The sequence below is a fragment of the Mustela nivalis genome (assembly GCF_964662115.1).
Source record: "Mustela nivalis genome assembly, chromosome: 5".
In the NCBI taxonomy this organism is placed as follows: Eukaryota; Metazoa; Chordata; class Mammalia; order Carnivora; family Mustelidae; genus Mustela; species Mustela nivalis.
In genome coordinates, this window is record NC_139024.1 from 125,858,897 (window position 1) to 125,886,325 (window position 27,429).

General features: G+C 41.2%; 1 protein-coding gene across 1 annotated transcript in view; it reads left to right on the plus strand.

Moving 5' to 3' along the window:
• LOC309864165 (conserved oligomeric Golgi complex subunit 2-like) overlaps window positions 1-27,010 on the plus strand; it is a gene marked incomplete at its 3' end in the record, with an annotated part of 480,322 nt that extends 453,312 nt beyond the window's left edge. The window contains exons 2-6 of the mRNA XM_082729476.1: window positions 16,417-16,578; window positions 17,741-17,803; window positions 20,035-20,115; window positions 25,047-25,226; window positions 26,879-27,010. Of these exons, the coding sequence (XP_082585602.1) occupies window positions 16,417-16,578; window positions 17,741-17,803; window positions 20,035-20,115; window positions 25,047-25,226; window positions 26,879-27,010 (618 nt within the window). The remainder of the gene's footprint in view (window positions 1-16,416; window positions 16,579-17,740; window positions 17,804-20,034; window positions 20,116-25,046; window positions 25,227-26,878) is intronic.
• Window positions 27,011-27,429: the final 419 nt, after the last annotated feature.

Here is a 27,429-nt window from a genome sequence, read left to right on the forward strand (position 1 = left end):
TTCGGTGCTCCACAGCCGGCTGTGCCTTGAGCTCTTGCAAGCACAAGGGCTATCTGGCTTCCGGGAGCCTTGCTATAATAAGGAGCCCTCCTCGCTGGTTCATTCCTGGGGTCAGGTGGTGACTCAGTCTCGCTTCAGTAGCCCTGTAATTTGAGGGGGTCAACATCCGATCTTAGTCATTCCTTCCGTCTTTGACCTTTGACATCTTTAAACTCAAAATATTCATTACCTTCCAAATATTAATTACTCTAACACCACCACTGCAACATCTTCACCCATACATTTGACACACTTGTCTGTTAAAGTACAGCACAATCACCCAGGCTTCAGTGTTCTGATAAACAATAGATCAGAAAGGTTTCATCCATCCCTCTGCCTTGGCCAGGAGTGCGTGGCACTCATTTCATTGATGACGATACACGTGACCAGGCGTTTCTTGCTCCTCTCTCCCTCCCACAATAATGCAATAAGTCACAATGATGGTAATTGGGCCATAAAGTCACTTGCACTCTGAAATAAAATAAATCCACAGAGATGTGAAGGGCTTGCAAATCCTACTGGGTATTAACTAAATAAGGATTACACGAAAGGGAAAGGCATATTGCTATTTCATGCATAAAGGATGCAGATGCATAAAGGGTGAAGATGTTGGTACCACCAGCTAAGGTCGTTCTAACAGCAGGTGAGCAGCTTCTGCTCTCGCCCTCCCCTCGCAAGCCCCTGTTTCCTCCTCCCAAACCAGAGTCTCTGTACCAGCATGAATTCCTGATCATCACTGAAAGATGATATATAAAAAGGAAAGGATTCACATGACATTGATTTGTCTAAGAATTGGCTGATATACGTGAAATTGTTTGCAAAGCATTTCAACTCCGTTGGAAGAATTGTGTCACAGAAAAGAACTGGTTTCCAGCACTTCTCTATACTGTGTTAACCAGGGAAAGATTCTGAAGAGAGTTCATACAGGTAATCAGACTTAAAAAGGTCATTGACACATAGATTAAAGACGAAAAGTAAGATTGTGTAGCTCAAGTTCAAATTCTGCAATTAGGAATTCTGTAATACTCCTGTAAAATTTAATGACATATATTTTAAAAAATAATTGAAAGGGATCAAAACACTGAAATACATAGCCAAGAACTCCTCTTCTCCAGGCAGCCAATGAAAAAGTCAGCAGCTAAAGTGTGTATTTTAAAAACAGTGGCTTGCTTTGCTACCCAGAGGAAGCAGGAAGTAGAGTAGTAACAGTTACAAGGATGGAATCAGTCTTCCATTGTGCCAAATCTGCATTTGTATGGTGCTCATCCCAAAGAAACCTTAGAGTCTTTGTGCTTATGAGCTCTCAAGTGCTTGTAGCTCACAGAGCATGCAACACTGGGAGAGGATTATATGGTCACAAAAGAAACAGACTGGGAAATCAAATTGTTATCCAAACCCTGGCCCAACAAAAATGAGATGGCTATGTCCATTTAGAATCAAGGGTTTAGCAACCAAGTGCTACTTTGTTTAAACAAATGTTTCCGACCAAGAACAGTAAAAATACTTCAGCCTTTAAAAACAGGTGGCTGATTCTCCTTGTGAAAGGAGGGGAGGAAAGGGAAGAAAACAACTGGAAAACAAAAACCAAAAAACTTTCCCATCTGCTTGGCCACCTCCTACTCGATGCTATGATTATGGTTCTACATCATTAAGTTTTACAAGTAATGTTTTCTGGGAGGATAATTATAGAACCAGCATTATACTGAGATCTTTTAACTTTGAGTCATTTAAACACATATTCCAAATAATACAACTTTGTAATATAATTAATTTTAAGATTAATATTGAGCTTTTGGTTCATAGTCTGCACAAAAGGCTCCAGGGTAGTAAGAACAACCCATTTCTGTAGTAGATTCCTTAGGCTTTGTTAAGCCAGAGAGGTTCATGCTCTTGTGAAACTGGGGATAATAGCCATATTTCATTGAGTCTTGGCCTCCTTTCCTGGTATAGTTTAATAAGAAACAAAAAATGCTACCATTCAAACTATGATACAATGTTTTCTTTTCATTAATATTTTAATTTAAATGTATTCAAAAAGCTCTTTGGTAAGTATTTAGACAGATTTTTATTACATATGGCCTGAATGCATACATAAAATAAAAGTTAAAATTTTTGGTTAACGTTTTTCTAAACCTCACATTAAGAATCTCACTACTTTTATTTACTTTCTAACTGAGAGATTTCAGTGCCCAGATTTTTCTCACAATATGTTCCTCTGAGCCACCCAGAGCTTTTGTCATGCTGCACTTAAAAACTTATTATTAGACATATAGCTGACATTCAATGTTAAATTAGTTTCAGGTGTACAACATAGTAATTTGACAATTCTATACATTACTCAGTGATCACCACAGTAAGTATATCATTATGTCACCATATAAACTTATTATAATATCATTGGCTGTATTCCCAATGCTCTACTTTTCATCTCCAGATGAGAACAGGAAATTATTTTATTTATTTTATAACAGGAAATTTGTACCTCTTAATCCCCTTCACCTATTTCACCCATCCCCCATCCACCTTCCCTCCCATAACCACCAGTTTGTTCTTTGTATTTAAGAGTCTATTTCTGTTTTTTTTTTTTTGTCTGTTCACTTGTTTATTTTTTTATATTCCATATAGACATGAAATTACAGGGGCCCCTGGGTGGCTTAGTGGGTTAAAGCCTCTGCCTTTGGCTCAGGTCATGATACCATGTTCCTGGAATCGAGCCCCGAGTCGGGCTCTCTGCTCGGTGGGGACCCTGCTTCACCTGCCTCTCTGCCTGTCTCTCTGCCTACTTGTGATCTCTCTCTCTTTCAAATAAATAAATAAAATCTTAAAAAGAAAAAAAAAGGAAGTGAAATCATACGGTATTTGCCTTTCTCCGTCTGACTTATTTCTCTTAACCTAATACCTTCTAGATCCAGCCATATTGTCACAAATAGCAAGATCTCATTCTTTTTTATAGCTGGATAATATTCCATTATATATCTATATACACCATATCTTTACCCATTCATCTACTGATAAACTGCTTCCATATACTGGCTATTATAAATAGTGCTGCAGAAAACCTAGGAGGGCATATATCTTTTTGAATCAAGTGTTTTTATTTCCTTTGGGTAAATATCAAGTACTAGAATTACTAAAGCATATGGTAAATCTATTTTTAATTTTTTGAGGAACCTCCATACTGTTTTCCACAGTTGTTGCACCAATTTACATTCCCACTAAAAATGTACAGAGGTTCCTTTTTCTCCACATTCTGGCCAACACTTGTTCTTTCTTGTCTTTTTAATACTAGCCATTCTGACAAGTATAAGGTGATAGATCTCCCTGTGGGTTTGATTTTATTTTCCTGATGATGAGTGATATTGAGCATCTTTTCACATGTCTATTGGGTGTCTGTATGTATTTTTTGGAAAAATGTCTATTAAGTCCTCTGCCCATTTTTCAATTGGATTATATGTTGGGGTTTGGGTTTTTTTTGGGGTTTGGTGTGTGTGTGTGTGTGTGTGTGTGTGTTCTTTACATATTTTGGTTATTAATTCTTTATTTTATTTATCATTCACCACTGTCTTCTCCCATTCTGTAGGTTCCCTTTTGGTTTTGTTGCGGGTTTCCCTTACTGTGCAAAAGCTTTTTATTTTGTTGTAGTCTTAATAATTTATTTTTGTTCTTGTTTCCCTTGCCTAAGCAGACATACCCACAAATAATGTTGCTAAAACCAATCTCCAAGTGATTACTGCTTATTGTCTTTTAGGAGTTTTGTGGTTTCAGGGCTCTCATTTATTCATTTAATTTTTTTTTTTAAGTAAGCTTTACACTGAATGTGGGACCTAAACTCACAGCCTCAAGAATAAGAGTCACATGCTGTAAAGGCTGAGCAAGACAGGCACACCTCACACTTCACATTTAGATCTTTGATCCATTTTGAGTTTCTTTACGTGTATGGTAAAAGAATGTGGTCTAGTTTCATTCTTTTGCAAATGGCTCTCCAGTTTTCCCAACACTGTTTTTGAGGAGACTTTCTTCTGTTACATATACTTGCCTCCTTTGTCAAAGATTAATAGATCATATAATTGTGGATTTATTTCTGGGCTCTCTATCCTGTTTCCGTTGATTTATGCGTATATTTTCTCCCAGTACCCTACTGTTTTGATTACTATAACTTTGTAGTATATCTTTAAATCCAAGAAACTGATACCTCCAGCTTTGTTCTCCTTTCTCAAGATTGATTTGCATGCTACACTTCTTATAAAAGTATTCTGAGGTCATCCAATTTGCCACCCCTCCATTCTGCTTGGTTTGATGCTGGTAGGGTTTCTCTTTTTCTTTTTTCTTTTTTTTTCCTTATCTGAGATTTTCATATAATATCCAGTTTATTTTCTTTCTTTAAATGGTCCTCAAAAGGCCTGTGGCTTGGCATGCCAAGGGATGTAGATGATCAGTTGTGCCCTAGGAGCAGTAACCACATGGCACAGGGTCAAGCTGTGGTAACTTCATAGGGACTTCCACCTGCTCAGCCCCAACTATAAGACAATTCCTGACATTGGAGATGTGAAAGAAAATGGGAGGGGAGGGGCATCTTAAAATCCATAAAATATGGCATATTGTCTCCTGTTTGTACTTATACAATTTCTGATTTTGCAAATGGCCAAGCTGCCGCAGGGAACAAAAATGAGGTCCTAAGGTGGCAGAGACTGACCTGGCCAGCCCTGTACTGCACAGGCTATGTGTTACTGGATCAGTATGAATGGAGAAAGCAGGGGTGAGTCAGGGAAGCTGCTGCTTCTCCCTACATTGCCTTCATCACCCACAGGGAGGGGGCCCAAAGCCAAGGAGGACCTCCTGGAACTGAGACAGGGGAGGGGAAAAGAAAGCTGAACGATGCCACAGCTGCTGAACCATGACCAAAATATGGGGGAGAAGGCTGGAGGCAAATGTGCATGGTACACCGTGACATTTGGAGTCCTAGGTGACATAGAAGCTTAAGGATCCAACCTTGCTCAAACTGATTTTACATGATGATTTTATCTACTAATCAACCCAGAGATGCAGAGAATGAAATAGGGCAATACTATAGAAAATGCTTGAGAGAAATCTCTTATGATTGAGATAACCTGATATTTCCATTGATTCATTCATTCATTCATTCATTCGTTCAACAATTATGTACTGAGTATTATGTATCAAATCCTCTTCTGAACACAGAATAAATAAGGAAAAAAACCCACAAATACCATTTTTATAGCACATGCATTCAAATAGAAGAGAGAGAACAGACAGTAAATAAATAAATATATAATATGTCAGCTGTTGATAAGAAGTCAAAAGTACAGAGGGACAGAAACTATGTTGATTGTGATGGTGCTGGTGCTGTCTGTGTGTGCAGTTAGGGGAGATTACTCTAATAAGAAGACATTGGCAGATCCTTGAGTGGATTCAGAGAACAAGATGGGTACATTTAAGAAGAGGAAACAAGTGCAACGCCCCAAGAAAGGCACGCACTTGCTGTACTCTGTTAAACACTAAGGAGGCTGGTGAGCGGAGGCAGAGACAGCTGAGTGAAGAGGTAGGAGATAAATTGAGAAGGAAGTTGACTGTTAAATTTTGTAAGACTGAATTTTGTATTGAGTGAAGTGGGGAGCCATTGGAGATTTTAGAGAAGAGAAATAACAAGGTCTGACTTTTGTCTTAAACGGATTGCTTTAACTGCTGAGTGGAAAATAAACTAGAACAGAGCAAAGATGGAATCCAGAAGACCAGATAGGAGACTATTACAATAACTCATAGAAGACGGTGTTTTGGACCACAGTGGGAGTAACTGAAATGTGGAGAACTGGTCAGATTTAGAATATATTTTGAAGATAGAATCCACAGTTTCTACCAAAGAATTAAACGTGGGCAGTGAAAGAAAGAGATGAATCAAGAATGACTCTACAGTTTCCTGTTTGAGCTATTGCAAGACCAGCAGAGCTCGAGAAGAATAAGAGCTTGGTTTTGAACATGTTGGGTTTAACTCATCTAGGTAGATCTGGAAAGCAGGCAGTGGAAGAAAGCTCAAAATCCAGGTCTGGACTGGAGGTGGAGATGTGGAGTCATCAGGAGATAGATGGTAGAAGAGGGACAGTCACCAAGGACTCAGTGTAGACAGAGGAGAAGTCTGAGGTTGGGTCCTGGAGCACATTCATACTCAGAGATCAGGGAAATGAGAAGAAACCCCAAGTGGAGGGGCTTGTCCTCACTCAGAAGGGATTGGAGTAAGGGTTCCACCCAGGTAAACTTAGTGGGATTCTGTGGGTCTTCTTTCCTTACCGATTTTTCTTTTCAAGATTTATTTGAGAGAGAGAGAGAGAGCAGGAGCACACACATGCAGGGGGAAGAGACAGAAGGAGAGGGATAGAATCTCAATCAGATTCCCCACTGAGCATGGAGCCTGACGTGGGGCTTGACTCCATAACCCTGAGCTCATGACCTGAGCCAAGATTCACACGCTTAACCAATTAGCCACCTAGACACCCACCCAGTTTGTTTTTCATTCTTTTTTTAAAATATTTTATTCATTTATTTATTTGACACAGAGAGAAAGAGAGAGAGAGAGATCACAAATAGGCAGAGAGGCAGGCAGAGGGAGAGGGAGAAGCAGGTTTCCTGTTGAGCAGAGAGCCTGATGCGAGAGCCCGAGACCCTGAGACCATGATCTGAGCTGAAGCCACCCAGGTGCCCTCAATTTACTTTTCTCAGTGAAGTCATCAGAATGGTCGGTCATCAGCTGTATCTGATGGAAGGTGTTCAATTCTCACTCTGAACAAAATGGCTGTACATTAGAATCACTGGGAGAATATTAAAAGCACACTTATATCCAGACCCTAATTGGATATTAATCTAATTGGTTCTACACCAATTATATCAGGTCCTTTGGAGGTGGGCACTCCTGTGTTTTAAAGTCTTCCAGGTGATTCAAAAGTGTGGGCAGTGTTGAGAAGCCCTGGCTTAAGGTTGGAGGAAAGAAGATGTGAAATAGTCAAAATATTTCACGAGAAGAATGGAGATTCTGTCGGTCAGAGAAACATACTTGGATTTGTGGCTGAGAATTTAATGTGAAAGGGGCGCCTGGTAGGCTCAGTGGGTTAAGCCGCTGCCTTCGGCTCAGGTCATGATCTCAGGGTCCTGGGATCGAGTCCCACATTGGGCTCTCTGCTCAGCAGGGGGCCTGCTTCCCTTCCTCTTTCTGTGATCTCTTCCCTTCCTCTTTCCTACTGTGATCTCTCTCTGTCAAATAAATAAATAAAATCTTAAAAAAAAAAAGAATTTAATGTGAAAGCTTCCAGCATTGTTGCTTTTCTCACCAACCACCTTCAGCTGCCAGGGGCAGACATAGGGTGGACAGAAGGTTGGGTTTTTACCAGGGTGGGGTTTTATCAGGTATTTTTGATGTATGATGGAGGTGAGAGTATGGGACAGGGATTATAGTTATGGGAGCGGACTCTGTGCCAGCTGCGGAGGCCTGTGAGAATTTGGGGTAAGGATCAAGAACCACAGAAAATGAAATAGGGGGATGCCTGGGTGGCTCAGTTGGTTAAGCAGCTGCCTTCGGCTCAGGCCATGATCCCAGCTTCCTGGGATCAAGTCCCACATCAGGCTCCTTGCTCGGCAGGGAGCCTGCTTCTTCCTCAGTCTCTGCCTGCCACTCTGTCTGCCTGTGCTCGCTCTTGCTCCCTCTCTCTCTCTGACAAATAAATAAAATCTTTAAAAAAAAAAAGATTCTCTTCATAAAAAGAAAATGAAATAGGTAAATGGATTCTTCTGAGTGACTTAGATAATTAATACTTCTTGAAATAATTTAGTGCAGCCAGACCCCTGCAAAGCAGCACAAACAACTCTGATGAGTGCTTCAATCTACCACTTCTTCCCAGGGCTTCAATCAATTGCTTTCAACAAGTGAACATTGAGATATTTAGAGCAAAGGAAAAACAATAAATATTGGAAGTTCGCATTTTTTTAAGATTTTATTTATTTATTTGACAGAGACACAATGAGATAGGGAATACAAGCAGTGGGAGAGGGAGAAGCAGGTTTTTCCGCTGAGAAGGGAGCCCGATGCGGGGCTGGATTCTCAGGCCCCTGGGATCATGACCTGAGCCAAAGAGCAGATGCTTAACAATTGAGCTACCCAGGCTCCCCTGGAAGTTAGCTTTTTACATTCTTGGAAAATGGGATTTTGTACATTTATGTCCTTTTTCTGTCCCCTTGTGGATATTTTCCCTCTTGAAACACACCCAACCCCTGCTCCACAGTTGTCCAGTATCAAGTTGAGGAAGTCCTCCTATTCTTAGTTTCCTGAGGGTTAATAATGAAGAGGTGTGGATTTTGTTAAATGTTTTTTTTCCTCCCTTCATTGATATGATCATGTGATTTTCTTTCTGTTGATATGATGGATCACATTGATTTTCTAATGTTGAACATTTTCTAATGTTGCATACCTGGAATAAATCCTACATGACCCTGGTGTATAATTTTTTAATATAGTGTTTGCTTTTATTTGCTAATTTTTGTTGAAGATTTTTGTGTCTGTGTTCATGAGAGATACTAGTTTATAGTTTCTTTTCTTGTAGTATTGGTTTTGGTGTCAGGGTAATAATGATCTCCTAGAATGATTTAGGAAGTACTCCTTCTAGTTTTACTTTCTGGAAGAGATTTTAGAGAATTGTGTAGTATTCCATAAATGTTTGGTTGAATTTACAGTGATTGGGATTGTTAGCAGTAGCCCTCCCTTCTTTCATCTGATATTAGTAATTTATGTCTTCTACCTTTTTTTCTTTGTTTGAATGGCTAAGGGTCTATCTGTTTTATTGATGTTTTCAAAGAAACAGACTTGGGGTTTATTGATTTAAAAAAAAAATTCCTGGTTTTAATTACATTGATTTCTGCTCTAATTTTTATTTTTTTTTCTACTTCCTTTAGGGTTTTTTTTAATGATTTTATTCGACACAGAGAGAGTCAGTGAGAGAGGGAATACAGGCAGGAGGAATGGGAGATGGAGAAGCAGCCTCCCTGAGCAGGAAGCTCTGATGCAGGGCTCTGTCCCAGGACCCTAGGACCATGTCCTGAGCCAAAGGCAGATGATTAACCAACTGAACCACCCAGGAGCCCCTCCTTACTTTAGATTTGATTTTGTTGTTGTTGCCTAAAATGGAAGCTTAGATTATTGACTTTAATCTTTTTTTTTCTAATATTTGCATTCAGTACTGTATTTTCCCTTTAAGCAGCATTCCACACATTTTGCTACATTGTATTTTGTTGAGACTGGTCTCCTGTCATTTAGAAGTGTGTCATTTAATCTCCATGTATTTTGGACTTCTTCAACTATCTTCTGTTACTGATTTTTAATTCCATTGCGGTCTGAGAACATACTTGGTATAATTTTTATTTTTAAAAATTTGTTGTGTTTTGTGGCCCAGAATTATTCTGTCTTGATGAGTGTTCCATATGAGCTTAAGAAGAATGTGTGTTGCACTATTACTGGGCGAAATAGTCTGTGTACATCTGTTGTACGGTAATTGATGGTGGTGTTAAGTGTGCCATGTCTGGACTGAATGTCCACATCTGTCAAATCCTTGTTGCCCTGCTGCTGGATCGGCCCATTAATGATGAAGAAGTGTTGAAGTCACCAGCTGTGATAATGGAATTGTTTATTTCTCCCTGCAGTTCTGTTAGGTTGTGTCTTACCTGTGTTGATCAGGCACACATATCTTAAGGATAATTGTGTCTTCTTGGTCAGTCGATTTCTTTATCATTATGTAATGCTGCTCTTTATGCCTGATAATTTTCCTTCTCTGAAATCTGCTTTGTCTGAAATTCATGTAGCTACGCCATTGTTCCTGTGATTAGTGTTACTTTGGATTTTTTTTAATGTATCCTAGCATTTAGCTTGTTGATATTTAAGTTGTTTCATTTTTCATCAAAATATAATTCACAAAGCATAATAGTTGCCATTTTAAAGCGTACTCTTCTCTGGTTTTTAGTATATTTACTGTGTATATGGTACATACGTCACTTCTGTCTAATTCCAGAATGCTTCCATCACCCGAAAAATAAACCTCTTACTTCCAATTCTCCCCTCCCCTTATTCCCTGGCAATCATGAATCTACTTTCTGTTTTTATGGATTTGCCTTTTCTGGAACATCTCATATCAGTGGAATTGTATAACACGTGACCTTTTGTGTCTGGCTTCCTTTAACCTGAGAGTAGAATGTTTTCAGACTTCACTCGTGTTGTAGCATGTAACAGTTTATTCCTTTTTATGGTTGTGTAAGAGGCTCTTCCACATTTTATGTATCCATTCATCAGTTGATGGACGTTGGGTATATACTCTTTTGGCTGTTACGAGCAGCGCTGCTGTGCACATTCATGTACAGGTTGTGGCAGGAACATCTGTTGTCAGTTCTGTCGGTGTCATACCCCTAGACGTAGAACTGCTGGGTAATTGTACGTGTGTAACTTCTTGAGGAGCTACCGAGCTGTTTGCTGCCTTAGCCACACTGTTTTACATTCTCACCGACAATACAGGAGGGTTCCAGCTTCTCCGCCTTCTTGCCAGCACTTTTCTTCTTCTTTTTTTTTCTTTTTCTTTTTCTTATTTTACCATAGTTGTCCTAGTGGGTGTGACGTGGCATCTGCATGTGCTTTTGATTCGCATTTCCCCAATGACTAAGGATGTCGAACATCCCGACATGTGCTCTTGACCGTCTGTGTATCATCTTTGGAGAAATGTCTATTCAAAAGTCTTTGGCTTGTTTTTAAATTAGGTTATTTGTCTTTTTGTTGTTGAGTTCTAAGAGTATATTTGCATATTCTGGTTATTAGATCCTTGTCAGACAAATGATTTGCAGATACTCTCTCCCATTCTGTGGGTTGTCTTTTCACGTTCTCTGTAGTGTCCTTTGACACACGAAAGTTTTTATTTTGATCAAGTTCAGCTTATCTAATATTTCTTATTGCTTTGTGTATCATGTCTAAGAAAGCTTTTCCCGATCCAAAGTCATACAGATTTTCACCTGTTTTCTCTGAGTGTTACAGTTTTTTTTTGTTTTGTTTTGTTTTTTAACAGTTTTGACTCTTACATTTAAATCTTTGATCCATTTTGAGTTATATTTTTGTGTATGTGTGACGTTGCTGTTCCAAGTTCATTCTTTTGCATGTAGATATTCACTTGTCCCAGTAGTAGGCACTCGAAAAGACTGTTCCCCCCCCCCCCATTAAATGGTCTTGGCATCCTTGTGAAAAATCAGTTGACAATAAATGTATGGGTTGTAAATACTTTCTTTTTGAATACTTGGGGAATCTACACTATAAAGTAAAACCATTCCTAAAGTAGTAAAACCATTCTTGGTTAAGTGAAATGGGTCTCTATTATGGCACTGTGAGTTTGGGTTTGCTTTTCACAGCAAACGCTGCCTAACCCAGTATTCACAGATGTTCTGAGTTATTTAGTCATGTGTTATGCAACTTTTGTTTATCTGAGAACAAATGCATAAATGGTAAGTTGAGTACTAATATTACCTAATAGCATTTGTTCACTGAGGCTAAGTTATATGATTTATTTATTTATTTATTTATTTAAGATTTTATTTGAGAGTGAGAGAGTGCAGGAGCAGGAGGAAGGGACAGAGGGAGAAGCAGGCTCCTTGCTCAGCAGAGCGCCTGATGTGGAACTCAAACCCAAGAGACTGGGATCATGACCTGAGCCAAAGGCAGATGCTTAACCACATAGGCACCCCAGTTATACAATTTAGAATGCCATCATGAAGTTCAAGAACTTCAACAATGTGTAACTGAGGCAGGGAAAGTGATCGACCTAAAGGTATACAGTTGATGAGTAGGATGGCCAGGATTATGAACCAAGACCCCCTCCCGTGATGTACTACATAACTATGATGTAAGGTCTGAAATTGTCTCAGGAGAGAAAGGTCCAGGCTAATTTGGTCACCAGTGTAAGGAGCAGGTGGCTTTCTGTAGATGACTGTGAAATTACGGTTTGGTATGAAGTCCTTCTCTCCGACACTAGCAGGGTCAGTCTTTGGTTGATTAACTAAAAAAGTCAGTTTAAACAAGTATTCTTAGGGAATGGTACATACAGTTTTTAGCATTTTATTTGGAAAAAATATATGTACATTTATTCTCCATTGAAACAGTGCCAGGTCTTTTCTCTGGAAACTGGCCTGCAGATTAGATTTCTGAGTTATCACAGCACTTGGGTTGCTCAATAGGTTAGGCATCTACCTTCGGTTCAGGTCATGACCTCGGGGTCCTGGGATGGAGTCCCACATTGTGCCCCCTGTTCAGCAGGGAATCTCCTCCCATTGCCCCTTTCCCTGCTCATACTGTCTCTCTGTGTCTCAAATAAATAAAAAGAATCTTTAAAAAAAGTTTCTATGTTGTCTTTTTTTGCATTCAGTTTCAGTTTCTTTAACTGAATTGAGTGAGAATCCTGTGATCACTCCCTCCCTGCCTGGTACTTGGTCATCTCACCCATACCTAACTTAGCAAAAATTTTCTTATTGATTTCTTTGTATCAAATCTTTCCAAAGTAGCTGTGTTAGTTTTCAAAAGAACAGTGATTTTTTTTGCAGTCATATTTTGTTGGTTTACATAGTGTTTAATGAAAAGTAAGTGTAGGTGTCCTTAACTAGTTTGGGAATCATCACATTTGATTCTTTTTTTTTTTTAAGATTTATTTATTTGACAGAGAGAAATCACAAGTAGACAGAGAGGCAGCCAGAGAGAGAGAGAGAGAGAGGGAAGCAAGCTCCCTGCCGAGCAGAGAGCTCGATGCGTGACCCGATCCCAGGACCCTGAGATCATGACCTGAGCCAAAGGCAGCGGCTTAATCCACTGAGCCACCCAGGTGCCCCATCACATTTGATTCTTGCTGACTAAACAGGTCATGGAGTAGCAGAGTCACAGGGGAATTAGATAGTAATTTATTGCCTCTAAGCATATAAGCCTACCAGGGTATCACAGTATTGTAGAGGGGAAACACAGGATAGCTAATCCTGTGAGACCAATACTTGGAAATAGGTTATGAAAGATTTGGAACATCTGTTCAATGGGACACTCAGCATGCACATAAAATATTAATAGAAATGTATGTGTTTTATGTAAAGACATTCAAGTTATATTTTTAGATGGGAATTTTTTTTTAATAGAATGGGTTTTTATTTTTTATTCTTTTTTTAAGATTTTATTTATTTATTTGACAGAGAGAGAGAGAGGTCACAAGGAGGCAGAGAGACAGGCAGAGAGAGGGGGGAAAGTAGGCTCTGGCTGAGCAGAGAGCCTGATGTGAGGCTTGATCTCAGGACCCTGAGATATGACCTGAGCTGAAGGCAGAGGCTTAACCCACTGAGCCATCCAGGTGCCCCTAGATGGGAAATAGTTTAGAAGAGCATGAATATTTGTGTGTGTGTGTGTGTGTGTGTGTGTACACACATATGTGTGTGTACACACATACATAGATAAGGTCTGGGGTTTCCATTCAAGATGGTGGCATGGGAGGATCTTGATCTCATCTCTTCTATGAAATACACACTGAATCTATAGCTCCATATGGAAAAATTTCCTGTGGAAAAAACCCTACAACTAGCTGAGTGACTCCTACACATTAGGTGAGTAAGGAAAAAAACCTATGTTGAAGTAAGAATCAGTCTTGCCATAAACCCCACCCCTGGTACAGCGACCTGGGATTGGGAGGGTACTCAAAACCCCAGGCTTCTCCCTGAGGAGCAAAGGGTTTGAGCCCCACTTCTGGCACCCCAACTTCCAAGACGTACATCTAAGAGACAAGACCCCAAAACATCCAGCTTTGGAAGCCATCAGAGCTTGCACCCATGAGACCCACAAGGCTATAGCAAACTGAGAAACAGTTCTTAAAGCAGTCCTGCGAGTAGACTGACCCACCCTGGAACTCAGCACAGAAGCAGCAGACTGAAATGGGATCAGATTTCTGTGAAAGAGGCTCATTTGCTTATCTTAAAGCCCTGAGGGGCAGGCATCTAATTTAACGTAGATCTGGGAGCCTAGTAAGGTATTCTCCAAAGATGGAGCTGATGGGTACCATCTTTGCGCTGTCCCTCTACCTCGCTTCTGCTTTCTGGTATCTCCTGGCAAGGAGCTTGAATGCTCGTATGATGCCCCGAGGTTTGCAGTTGCTACCCAGGTATACCTCTAGATCACCTGGCTCAAGCAGCCAGCAAGACTCACACTCACGGTAGTGAGTATCACAGTATTTACAACAACCAAGACTTGGAAATAACTAAAGTGTCCACCAATGGGGTGAATGGATAAAGACAATGTGTGTGTATACGATGGAATATTAACCATAAAAAGAAGGAAGTCTTGCCATTTGCAACAACATGGATGGACCTTGAGGATATTGTGCTGAGTGAAATAAGTCAGACAGAGAAAGAGAAATACTGTATGATCTCCCTCACATGTGGAATCTAAAAAACAAAACAAAATGAAGTCATAGAGAACAGATTGGTGGTTGCCAGAGGCGAGGTTGTGGAGGAAATAGATGAAGGGGTCCAGTGGTATAAACTTCCAGTTAATAAGATAAGCCTTGGGGATGTAATGTACATCATAGTGACTGTCGTAAATAATACTGTGTATTATTATATATTAATTTTATTATTTTTTATTAGAAATATGTATTATTAGCCCCAGGGTTACAGGTCTGTGAATTGTCAGGCTTACACACTTCCCAGCACTCACCATAGTACATACCTTCCCCAATGTCCACAACCCCACGACCCTCTCCATACACCCCTCCCCCCAGCAACCCTCAGTTTGTTTTGTGAGATTAAGAGTCTCTTATGGTTTGTCTCCCTCCCAATCCAATATTTTTTTTTAAGATTTAATTTATTTATTGGACAGACAGAAATCACAAGTAGGCAGAGAGGCAGGCAGAGAGAGAGGAGGAAGCAGGATCCCCGTTGAGCAGAGAGCCCGATGTGGCCTCGATTCCAGGACCCTGTGATCATGACCTGAGCCGAAGGCAGAGGCTTTAACCCACTGAGCCACCCAGGTGCCCCCCTCCGAATCCAATCTTGTTTCATTTTTCCTTCCCTACCCCCACACCCCCCACTTTGCCTCTCAAATTCCTCATATCAGGGAGATTGTATGATAATTGTCTTTCTCTGATTATTTCACTCAGCATACCTTCTAGTTCCATCCACGTCATTGCACATGGCAAGATTTCATTTCTTTTAATGGCTGCATAGTATAATATATATATATATATATATATATATATATATATATATTAAGATTTTATTTATTTATTTGACAGAGATCACAAGTAGGAAGAGAGGCAGGCAGAGAGAGAGGAGGAAACAGGCTCCCTGCTGAGGAGAGAACCTGATGTGGGGCTCGATCCAAGGTCCCTGGAATCATGACCTGAGCCGAAGGCAGAGGCCTTAACTCACTGAGCTACCCAGGTGCCGTATATTATTATATATTTAAAGTTGCTAAAGCTTAATAGTTCTTAGCACAAGAAAAAAATGTGTATGTTTGGTGATGGATGTTAACTAGTCTTAGGGTGATCATTTCACAACAGATAAAAATATGGAATTTTTATGTTGTATGCCTGAAACTAACATGTGTCCATTATATGTCAGTTTCTTTAAAAAGTAATTGATATTTTATTTTTTTAAAAATTATTTATTTATTAGACAGAGATCACAAGTAGGCAGGGAGGCAGGCAGAGAGAGAGACAGGGAAGCAGGCTCCCTGCTGAGCAGAAAGCCCAATGTGGGCTTGAACCCATAACCACTGAACCAGCCAGGCACCCCAAAAGTAATTTATATTTTAAAGAGAAAGCCTATGGCACCTGGGTGGCTCAGTCAGTTAAGCGTCTGCCTTCGGTTGAGATCTTGATTTCAGGGTCTTGGAATGAACCCTGGCATTAGGCTCCCAGCTCAGCAGAGAGCCGGCTTCTCCCTCTGCCCCTCCTCCCACTTGTTCTCTCTGTCTCTCTCTCTCAAATAAATAAAATATTAAAAAAAAAAAGTAAAGAGACCAAAACAAAGTCTGGAAGGATGTGAATCGCTGTGTTACAATTAAGAAGAAAAAGCTGTTTCTATTTTGAGAAGAGCCTCTTTGAAATGTATAATTAAAAGAAATAAAATGCCTGTAGCGTTAGGCAACAGGAGAGAATGGTCTTGGTGAGGGGCCCCCTTTCCCATAATCTTAGGAAGTGAGCAGACCCCCTGATGTCCTGTGTGTGTTCCCCTGCAGTAATACGGCCTCTTATTCTTTCTCTGATCTTATTTTTCTATGTAAAATGTGGTATCAGTGCAATCATTTTTTCTTTCTGGTTTGATTTTCAGGAAGATTTCAACGTCGATCACTTTGTGTCTGACTGTAGGAAGCGTGTCCAGCTGGAGGAACTAAGAGGAGATCTGGAACTCTACTATAAACTTCTTAAAATAGCCATGGTCGAGCTCATCAACAAGGATTATGCAGATTTTGTCAACCTTTCCACAAACTTGGTAAACCTGAAATTCACAAGTCCTACACACACACACACACACACACACACACACACACACTTTCTCTCTCCTTCATATTTATTAAAAGGGCAGAGTTTTTAGAAACCTTTCAGTTGATTACCCCACCAACCCCACCAGAAACTTGAAGAAATTACCAATTTCATTAATAAAAGAACTAAACTTTTTGGAATACATTTTTTTGTTTTAGTTTTTATTCATTTAAGGTTGCTCTAGTTTGATTATTTTTCAAATTCATTAGTCAACAGTGAAAAGTAAAGGATAATAATACCCAAGGGGTTGTTTTATTAGTTGCTAAGTGATTACCCGGAAGTCTTCCTTGATTTAGACTAATTTGTAGGAGCAAATGTCCACCACTCTTACAATGTTTAATTTACTCCCAGGTATATCTGTTAGCCAGAGCTAGGTTGAGGGAACATTGGCCAATATTGATATTTAAAAAGTTTGGTTTTATAAAAATATAAGAATGATTTGCAGTGAGCTTATCAATTGTTTGTAAAAGCCGTTTAGAAATGTTGAATTTTGTTACTTGGCAGAAAAGTCTCCTTGTTGATGCTTCATTTTGTTTTAAATCTGTTTGTCCAGAGAAGCACAGAAAGTTGCAGCTCCGTGGGAATTTCAAGAAGCATTAAAATTAATGATGCACATTTGCTTTTCGGAAATATACCACTAAGATAAATATCCCAATAGGATTAAAAACCTAGAAAATTTTACTTCTGTTTAATTTCTATTTTTCTCAAGGCTTATAATAATGTTTAAGAGAGATGTAGCCCGTCAGACTTTCACATCAGCTGGCTGAGTATCATCAATTACAGACAGAGAACTGTTCACCTTCTGTGAAAATTTTTCACATTCATTTAAAATGTCATCTAAAGGCAAATTGTTCTTAAGGAAACTTTCGTTTCTCCTGAATTCCCTTATTTTTATAGTTTCATGTATTTCAAAAGATTTTTTTCATATTCTATGAACAACATTAATGGCCAAATAACACTTCTGTTGTTTAGCTAGTTATGTAGCAAAATACGGTTGTGCCAAAAAAAAAAAAAAAAACAAGTTAAATCTGGTACTGCTTTGATCGTTAAATAGATACGTCACTATTACTCCTTATCGTGATGTGTTTGTGCCAACCTGGTTTTGCCTTTAGGTTGGCATGGACAAAGCCCTCAATCAACTTTCTGTGCCTTTGGGACAGTTACGAGAAGTTCTGGTAAGTCCCCAATTAATGAAAACAGTCTGCTGTGACGCCTGTTGTCCTCGTCGGCTTTTCTTTAAGAATTCTTTTCATCTGTTAGTTTGGTGGTACTGGTGGTTGTATTTTAACGGTTCATGATTATAATATTCACCTTCAGAAGAGTTGTAAATGATTTTGTTTTTGCATATGCTAAAAACCTAAAAAAACATGTTCGATTTGAAGAAGACATATTCTCAGAGTAGACAACCTTAAAATGTCAGGGGAGAGGAAGCATATTTCCAAATTCAACTTATTAATGCCACTTTGGTCATATGTAAGTGGTTTCTAACTTACGAATGACTTGTATTTTAACAGTTTGTAATCTTGTAAATATCCCCCCCCACCCCACGTAATCTACGTGTGGTTAGGTTCCTGGGCTGATCTACAAAAACTGTGTAATCCCTAATGGAACTGAAGGATAATATAAATAAAATGTAATACTTAATAAATGTTACATTTGCATGTTCTCTCAGAAAAATCTCTGTTGTGGGAATGGGACTCCCCACCTCTAAGCCATTGGGAATAGGAACTCCACCTGGGTGAACAGTGGAGGGGCAGTTGTGGCATCACTTCTTACAGAAAACTGTGCTGCCCTGTCTCCCCTCCCGCCCCCCCCCCCCCGTCTGTGTCTGGTGCCCTGACTTACGGCCTCCGTCCATTCTGATGCCCTGTCGTAAACTTGTCATAAACGACACCATCCTTCCTTGTGTGTCTCCTCTAGCTTGAGTGGCCTCTTGCGTCCCTCCCCTAAGACAGTGCCTGCATCCTAGAGAGAATATAAGGAGAACATAATTTAAGTGAAGACACAGTACATGGTTAGAACCAAGAAAAATGCGGAGTAATGGAAATATCAGTGCTGAGAAGCCTAGGGGAGGGGCAGGCAGGAAAGAGTTCGTGAAACAGGTAAAAATCTTGAGTTGTGCCTTGAGTTGTAGCCAATACTTTCCATGGTTTATGTCTCATTTGAATTTTACAAAATCTTGTTAAAGATACTTTTCCTTGGAATGGAAGGGATTTTCATGGTCCGCTGTTGGATTCCACACCAGCCGCTGTGGGGCTCTCCCACTGCCTCCTTGGTGTGCCTCTTCCTCCCGGGGCCTCATAGGGGTGTTGTTTCCCAAGCCTAGCCTTCCTTTGGCCTCCCACTCTTCTCTCGAACCCCCTTCCTGGAGGCAGATTTGCTCTACTCACACAGGCTCCCGTCCCGCCTCACCCCCTGCCATCACCGTATCCCCTCCCTTTTCCATGGCCTGTTTTTATGGCCACTTTGGTCCTGCTCAGCCACAGGCCTGACCTGCCTTTCTGGTCCCAACTCTGAAGCTGTTCTGTGAGATTCTCAGACCACTGAGGGATACGACTATATCTGTCTTCATTGCATCCCTGTAGGCTGCCACAATACTGACGTCCAGGAGGAGTTTCATAATGTTGATGGAGTGAATTAATTCACCTTCCTGTGGAATTTTTGTGATATGCCTACTTCATTCTAGTTGTTTCTGTTAACCTTTGTTTTGGCCCTAATTCCTAATTATCTCTTTATTCATTAGCTTCTGGACATGTTTCTCTACCTCTGTGCTCTGCCTTTTTCTGGTCTTCTGTTCTTCATTCTTGATTCCTGGTATTTCCATACCCACATTTCATCATCATGCATCAGTGCTTTGACATTCTTTCGTTCTCCAAAATATGCAGAATCTAAAGACTTCATCTCAGTGAAGTTGGCCCTCCATTCCTATTTCTGCTTCTCTCCAGAAGGAAGCCTGCAGTGCACATGGCTGTGTGCCTGTCTGACCCTGCCCCTGAGTGTGTGTGCACTTACATCTGCTCCCCATCCCCTCCCCACCTCGGCAGCTGTGTACACATGGCTTTCAGAGTCCGATTCGAGCCCCGTCGCATTTCCAGACTCTCCTGTACTTTGCTTCATATTATCTGTTCTCCATTCTAAGCCCCCTCATCGCCATAACTTTCACTGTATATGTCATTCTTCTTCTGGCCATGCGACCCTGCCTTCGTGTCATTATGCCCCCAGGTCATGAGTCCCCTCAACAGTAACTGTGTCTGGTATATCATGTTTGTTTTTTTTTTTTTCTTGTCAATATCTGCATAGTACTGGTGCACAGGTATTAATTTCTGTGGAATTGAATGAGATGTAGGAAATTGATAATGTGACAAAACAATGTCTGTAATACATTTTCTTTATTATTCTTTTAAAGAGTCTCAGGTCATCAGTCAGTGAAGGAATTCAGGCAGTAGATAAACGAATGTGTAAACAAGAGGACATAAGGAAGAAAAAGGTACCCTCCAGTAGATTTCTTATGCTGCATGCCAGTTGAAGCCCTCTCCTCTTGTCTCTGCGAACTTGTCAGCACTATTCAGCTTTTTTTCTTTTTTTTTTTAATTTAGCTTTTTTTTCAAAGCTCTCACGCATGTGCATTTTATGCATTATGTCACGTTATCTACCTGAAACCAGAAGACAGAATTTCAGAGGTACCCACACGATCTCAAGATCACCCACTTTTTCCAGAACAAGAAACAGTGATAACTGTTGTCGGTGCAGCGCTTGACAGTTAATGACTGTATAAATTGTCAGCGGCACTGTAAAGAAAATAGGCCTATATTAGAGACTAGGGGAGAAGTGGGCTTTCCAAAGCAAACTCAGGATTCTGCCGTAGGTTTGCTGTTATTTTCTGATCCTGTGTTCTTTATGTTCTGGTGTTCACTTTAATTTTTTCAATTCCCAGTAGTTAGCATGCGGTGTTGGCTTAGTTTCAGGTGTGTGAGACAGGCAACGGCTCTGTACATCTGAGGGCTCACCCCGGGAGTGTGCCCCTTAGTGCTATCTCCAGTTCCAACTGTCCCCGATATCATTCATGATCATAACGATGTAGGGGCACAGCGGGCATTGGGAGTCTGGGCTTCTGACTCTCGCCTGCTGCTCTGTACAATGTTTTCTATGTGTATTATTAGCATATTTGTTAAAATCTCAGTGGGGAGAAGCCTGTTTGAGGGACCTTCTGTTTAATTCGCCTCTGGATCTCCTCACAGCTTTTGTCCAAAGAATGCTTGTCGTGCACTTCCAGACAAAACAGTAAGCTTTGTGAGAGCAGGGTGTATTTCTTGCTTTATTTTCTCGTGCCCCCCCACCCCCCGTCGGAATGAATATCGAGCTCCCAGGGGTGTTCATTATTATTATTATTTATTGAATGGATGACTTTGTATTTTTTTGTTCTTTAAGGATGAGAGTTTTCATAATGTCCCTCAACCTCTTTGATAATATTTGTAGTGTAAAAGGTCTTTAATGATTTGGTGCTTGGGCATATAGGTATATGCACATGTAAACTGAGAGGGCCAGTACAATCGGAAGCCAAAGTTAAAACATGAATAAAGGGCCATAAGGAAACAAATGGAGGGGCGCCTGGTGGCTCAGTTGGTTAAAAGTCCGACTCTTGATTTTGGCTCAGGTCATAATCTCAGGATCATGAGATTGAGCCCCGCATTGAGCTCTGTGCTCAGCAGGATGTCTGCTCGAGATTCTCTCTCTCCCTCTGCCCCTCCCCTGCACGCGCACATGCAGTCTCTCTCTCTCTCAAATAAACAAATCTTTTTTAAAAAAATAGGAAAGAAATGCCCATAGAAAGATTCAGGATGGGGAAAAAAAGAAATAAGAGTATAGAATATGAGAAAGCAAAGTCTAGGGTTTTTTTTTTTCCTCTATAAACTTGCAATAGAATATGGAAGTATGCTTATTCTAGAACTAAGATTTGCATTCTTGAGAATTCTGTGTTTCATAGAAATATTCAAAATATAGCATGCCCTATATATTTGAAGTTAATTTTTGGTCTTATATTTTCCTGCATTTAGCATGGGAAATAAAGAAGATTAAGAGTAAAGATGGTGACGTTTTTTGTTTGCTTAATTTTTATTTTTATAGATGTGTGTGTTGAGGCTTATACAAGTTATTTGATCAGTTGAAAAGATTGAAAAAATCTTAAATTCACAAAGTTCGAAAGAAACCTCTGCACTAGAAGCAAACAGGTAAGCATTTTTTTTAAACTAAGTAGCACATAAATTAATACTTCACATCCAATCTAATTAGGTGGGGATGGCTTAGTTAGAATTCATTTCTGAACAAGAAGGAAATCCAGGTTTGTGGCTAGAATGTAGCTCCAGGAGAGTGGAGAGCATGAAATGGTGAAATCTATAACACGTTCCTATAAACCCTTTGGTTATAGACCACAGTTCCAACACGTCATTATGCTTGCAGTGTAAAAGTATATTTGGAATCACCTTCCCTGAGGACTAGCAAAGTCCTGTTGATCTTTAAGGCATACCTACCATTCATCTTGGTTTTTCTCCATCTCATTTTTTTCCCTAGACATGCCCAGAGTATTACCATTGATGTATTTTGCACCAGCATTATATTATTATGAAACAGTATAGGACATATCCAGTTGAAATTTACAAACAGGAAAGAAAAAACTTATGAAATAGGAAAAAGATGATGGCTCTCTTTGTTATACTGTGATTGTCTTGTTCCCTTCCTGGTGTGAATTTTCAATCAGCCAGGGTAGATGAGTGACTCAGAAAATGAGTAGTTAGGTCCTGTCAGCACTGTGAGACGCACAGTGGTGCAGTGGGAGTAGCCGGGGCTGGTCCTACACATACCAGCTGGGCTGCCTGCGTCAAGGTCGCCTGGTGCCCTGAGTGCTCTGTTGTGTGATGCTAACAGTCCCTCCCCTTGCAGGCGGAGTTAGGTTTCTAAATTTTAGGAATTAAGGTTTTAGATTTGGAAGGAACTTGAGAGACCATATGCTCCACATGTCTCATGATGGAGATTAAGAACGGACACATCCCAAAGGAAGCGATTCTCTGGTCCTAGGTCTCTGTCCCCTTTCACATCAAGGCATTCAACTAAGTGGTCAGCCTCCACTGTGCTTGTGTCTCTAGCCCGTTGCACTCGTGCTTCTGCCCCGTTCGTCCACACTTAGCAGACAGTCTGCACGCGGCCCTTCTGCAGCCCGTGTGTCTCCAGCGGCTCTGCTTCACTGCGGCCCTTGGCAGTGCCTGCAGCCCCTCCAGCCCCTCCAGCCATGTCCACGTTCGGCCCCTGGAGAGCTGGCCCTCCAGTGTTCTTCCCGTCTTTGCTGTTGCTGCTGTGCTCCTCGGATAGAAACACCTCAGTGAGCTCTGTGTCTACAATCCTGTCCCTTTGCAACACTGTCCTTGATAAACAGACATTGTGCGCTTTCTTGCTCAGAATTACCTTGGAGGACTTTTTTCTCCAGAAGAGCAGCTCTGAGCTCTAGAGTCAGGAAAGCCAGAGCAGCGTCAGCGCACAGTAAATCCATCATGCTCTGCCAGGCCCAGAAATGCCGAGAAAAGGATAAATAGGAAATGCGCATGGGATCAGTCAGTAGAGGTTGGGATTAGGCTTTGGCACTGTTCGTGCCAAGCGCTTGCCTTCCCTCCACACCAGTTCTGATGCTCTGGGATGGAGCACACCATGGCAGGTCTCCAGAGATTTTGGGTTTTCTTACAGTGTGTTTCCTCACTACCTGACTGCCCATCCTCAGATGTGGGATGCCTCATAGAGCCCAGCAGGGGCTTTGGGGCCTTTGTTGTGGTTTTTTTTTTTTCTTTTACTGTTCGACTTCCTTTTGAATGGGGTTGATGCTTTCTAATGTGGGGGGCAAGAGGGAAGTGTATCCAGTCCACTTGATGGCAGATGCACTGTGAGTGATTTCTCACCAGCTCCCGGAGCACCGAGCTTGCTCTTTCTGCCGTTGGGTAAATTTAAACTTGGAGTCCACTGCTCTGAGCGATTTCCCAGGTTGCTGCTAGGCGGTCAGTTTTAGCTGATTGAGGAGACAGCAGTAGTTGGTACTGGGGAGGTACTTGGGAGGGAGAATGAGGCAGGCAGAGAAGATGAGGGGGCTTCGGGTATGAACGGTAGGACAGGGAAAGAGAGAGGAGGGGGTTAGAGAATGGGAGAAGAAGGGAGAAGAAGGGCACGAATGGGAGAGCACGAGGAACGTGGAGGAATCATGCAGTTGTACCCACACTGACCTAAAATAGCTCCATCCGATTGCCTGGGCCCTGTGGCCCAGGCCAGGCTGCGTCGGTGGCTTCTACGACCTCCCCGCTCCTCACCCCTTGCACTGGGGCCTGCTGCACAGACAGTTTGTCATGAAAATTGATGGCGTTCAGGTGCAGGTGCCTGAGCGCTCTAAGGCATGGGGGGCGGTGGGGGTGGCAGGTTTTAACTTTGGGAATTACATTTCTCTAATTGTCTCTACTAGCCCTCTCTGGACTAGACAGATTTTGGAGAGAATTGCCACAGAATTTAACCAGTTACACTTTCATGCTGTTCAGAGCAAAGGCATGCCTCTTCTGGACAAAGTAAGACCAGCAAGTGTTGGTTTCGATTTTCAATTTGCTGTTTGCGAATTTCCTGGATGATTTTGGTTTTACCTAGCATTGCCCCTGATAATTGCTACTCTACAGGATTTTGAAGCTAGCTTTGAATTTTTTTTTTTTTTCAGTGTCTCCTGCTTGGGACCCTGCTTCCATTATGTCACACTAGATAGATTTTGTGTAAAGACACAAGCGTAGTCTCCAAACTATGCAAGTAAAATTAATTCTGAATTTCATGTAACTTGACACATCATATGATGTAGTCAGAGTTCATTTATCCAAAGCCCTTGACTGGGTTTAAATGCACGTTTGTCAGATTTACTCCGTAGCTTAAGAGGCAAATAACTTTTTGTCATTCCGTAATTGTCTAAACTTCACTTTGATGAAGCCGACTTACTTTCAAAGAAATCATAGGGAGGAGACGCCTCAGTGGCTCAGTCAGTTAAGCCACTGCCTCTGGCTTAGGTCATGATCCCAGGGTCCTGGGATCGAGTCCCACCTTGGGCTCCTTGCTTGGCAGGAAGCCTGCTTCTCTTTCTGCCTGTGTCTCCTTGTGTGCTTGTGCTCTCTCTTGACAAATAAATAAATAAAAACCTTTAAAAAAAAAAAAAGAAAGAAAGCAATCATGGGGAGAAGAGATTCATTGTTATTCTCTAGGAAATGTTGGGATTTTAATCTTACATATATTCTGGTAGAATTAGAGGCTCGCTTTATATATATAACACATATGTATATAAATTATACACGTATATTTGAGCTTTTAGAAACTGTGGTGCCTGGACCTTCTTTCCTGGTCTCTCTGTTCTTGCAGCGTATAGCCCACATTACGGCCATGCTGCAGCAGTCCCTGGGAGGCCTGCTGCTAGAAGAGCTTCAGACTTCCAATGTGGACATCATACGGCACTGCCTCCAGACTTACGCTACAATTGACAAGACACGGGATGCAGAGGCGTTAGTCGGTCAAGTACTGGTGAAACTGTACATGGATGAGGTTCGTGCCCCCATGCACCTCATTCCACAAACACAGAGCATCTAATCTGGCTTCGTTTCTTGACTGGGTGCGAGAGAGCTCAGGGCTCTTCCTTGAAGATGCTCTTAGTTCCTGCTCTTCTGGTTGTAAGAAAAGGTTGGTCCCGCTTGGTGCCCATCAGCATGGCAGGAATCAGGCATGCGCTCTGGTCTCTTACAGTGATGCCATAACTCAGGGATCATCTTAATTTAGTAGGGGTGAGGGACTTGCCTAGGAAGAAGGTACAGATCAGAACATTTTCAGGTCAATTTCCATTTCCATAAGTTATACGTTAATGAAGTTGCCGAAAAGCATGACCCCACCAAGGTGCCCATGCCCACTGGAGGAGCTGGAAGACAGCTCTGTGCGCAGGGAAAGTCTGTGAGGGGAAGCGTCTTCGCAGAATTGATGTGGCCTAAGTCTTGAAGACCATGGGGGAGTTTGCCAGGCTAGGAAGGTGGGAGGGAGGGAATATTCAAAGATAAAGGGCTTTGAAGGGCGAGTTAGCGGGGTAGTACCTTAAGTCCAGAACTTGGTTACCCAGTGTTCTTGACCTTTAAGGATACAGTTAAATACAGGGAGTCAGTGTATCCTGCCTCTGAGCGGCCGGAGTATGGGCTGCACCATGTGAGGCCGCCAGCAATCAGCAGCTTCCAACTTAGAGAGCGTCGGTTTCATCTAGTTCAAGCTGACAGAAGTCATGAAGCCAGTCTCAGCGTTTGAGGGCTTTCTTCCAGTCACCTGCCAGTGCGAGTGTTCTTTCTGTCTGGTAAGTATAAAGCTACCCACCATGACTTCAGGATGAAAGGCTTCCAGTTTTAAAACGAGACAGTATCCCAGTGATAGAAGTGAAATTGAAGGATTAATTTCAGTAATCTTCTCAGCTTCATTAAGACTACTAAAAGTAAATGATCTGTCAGTTCTTTGTATGTATCCTATTATAGTTCATAGCTCTCTCTGTGGGGGTGAAAAAGATCACATTATTCTTTGTCACTAAATGAAAATATTTTAGTTATTTAATTTATGCCCTTTTCATTGAACTGAATCTAATATGCTAAATTAGGGAAGTACTTTACGTTTCTGTGTCATTAAATGAACTGTGGCCACGTTTGTATTTTAAGTTTGTATGCTTGTCATTCACCTCCTGCAACTCAGCCTCACCAAAAAAAATTAAATATTAAAGCAAAATAAGATGTGTTTTCTTCCATCACTTTCCATCTCAGCCCTTTCCCTGTTCTGGAGACGGTAGAGGATAAGGCCAGGGTGAAGATGGTACAGAGCTGTTGTCTGCAGATACAGTATTTCGCTTTTAAGCTCAGAAGGGAAGCAGATGAGTGTGTGTGATGTTTTAGCTTCAGGCCAGTCTCTGTCCCTCAGCCTCTGTGTCCCCCAGGGTTGGAGCAGTATTCCCAAATCCCGGGACCTAGATTTTCATGCCATTGTTACTTTCCTCCTGTTTAGAAAGCATACTGAGTGGGGAGGAGGAAGGACGAAGTGCATTTTTAAGGTTTACACGATTCTTTTCTCTGTAGTGTATAGTTCATACTTCTCTTTTAGGTGCTTTAAAAACAAACAAAAACACAAACAAACAAACAAATAAATAAATAAAAATAAAACGCTCTTCCTTCTGCTAGGTGATTGTAGAGCAGATCGTTGAGTCTCATCCAGACGGCCTGAAGATCATGTATGCTAATAAGCTCCTGGAGTTCGTTCCTCACCACTGCCACCTTCTTCGAGAGGTCATAAGAGGAGCCATCTCAAGGTGACATAAAATGCTGTGTATGCACCTGAGCTCAGTTTAGTGACCACCTGTCACCTCCTCATGTGCCGCTGATCCCTGGCTGTCCTGTCTGACCCGGGAACGTGGGAACGTGTGCTCTTCCCTATTTGTTACCAGTGCTGTGAGGCAGGTGTCACTTGCCTGGGTTTACAGGGAAGGGAATGAAGAGTGGGGACGAATCTCAACGGTGACATTTGTGTGACTCCAGAGCCTCTGCTTTTCTCTTGTCTATACTGTCTCCTTAACCAGGCTCAAAATCAAAATTGGTTTCCTTCCATTATTGTGATGTCATCATCGGTCTAGAAATACCAATTCATTTTAATTCAACACGTTTTATACTGATGGCAATTAAAGTCATGAACGGTTTTCCCTCCCTCTCTTATTTCATTTCCATGGCTTTCCAGT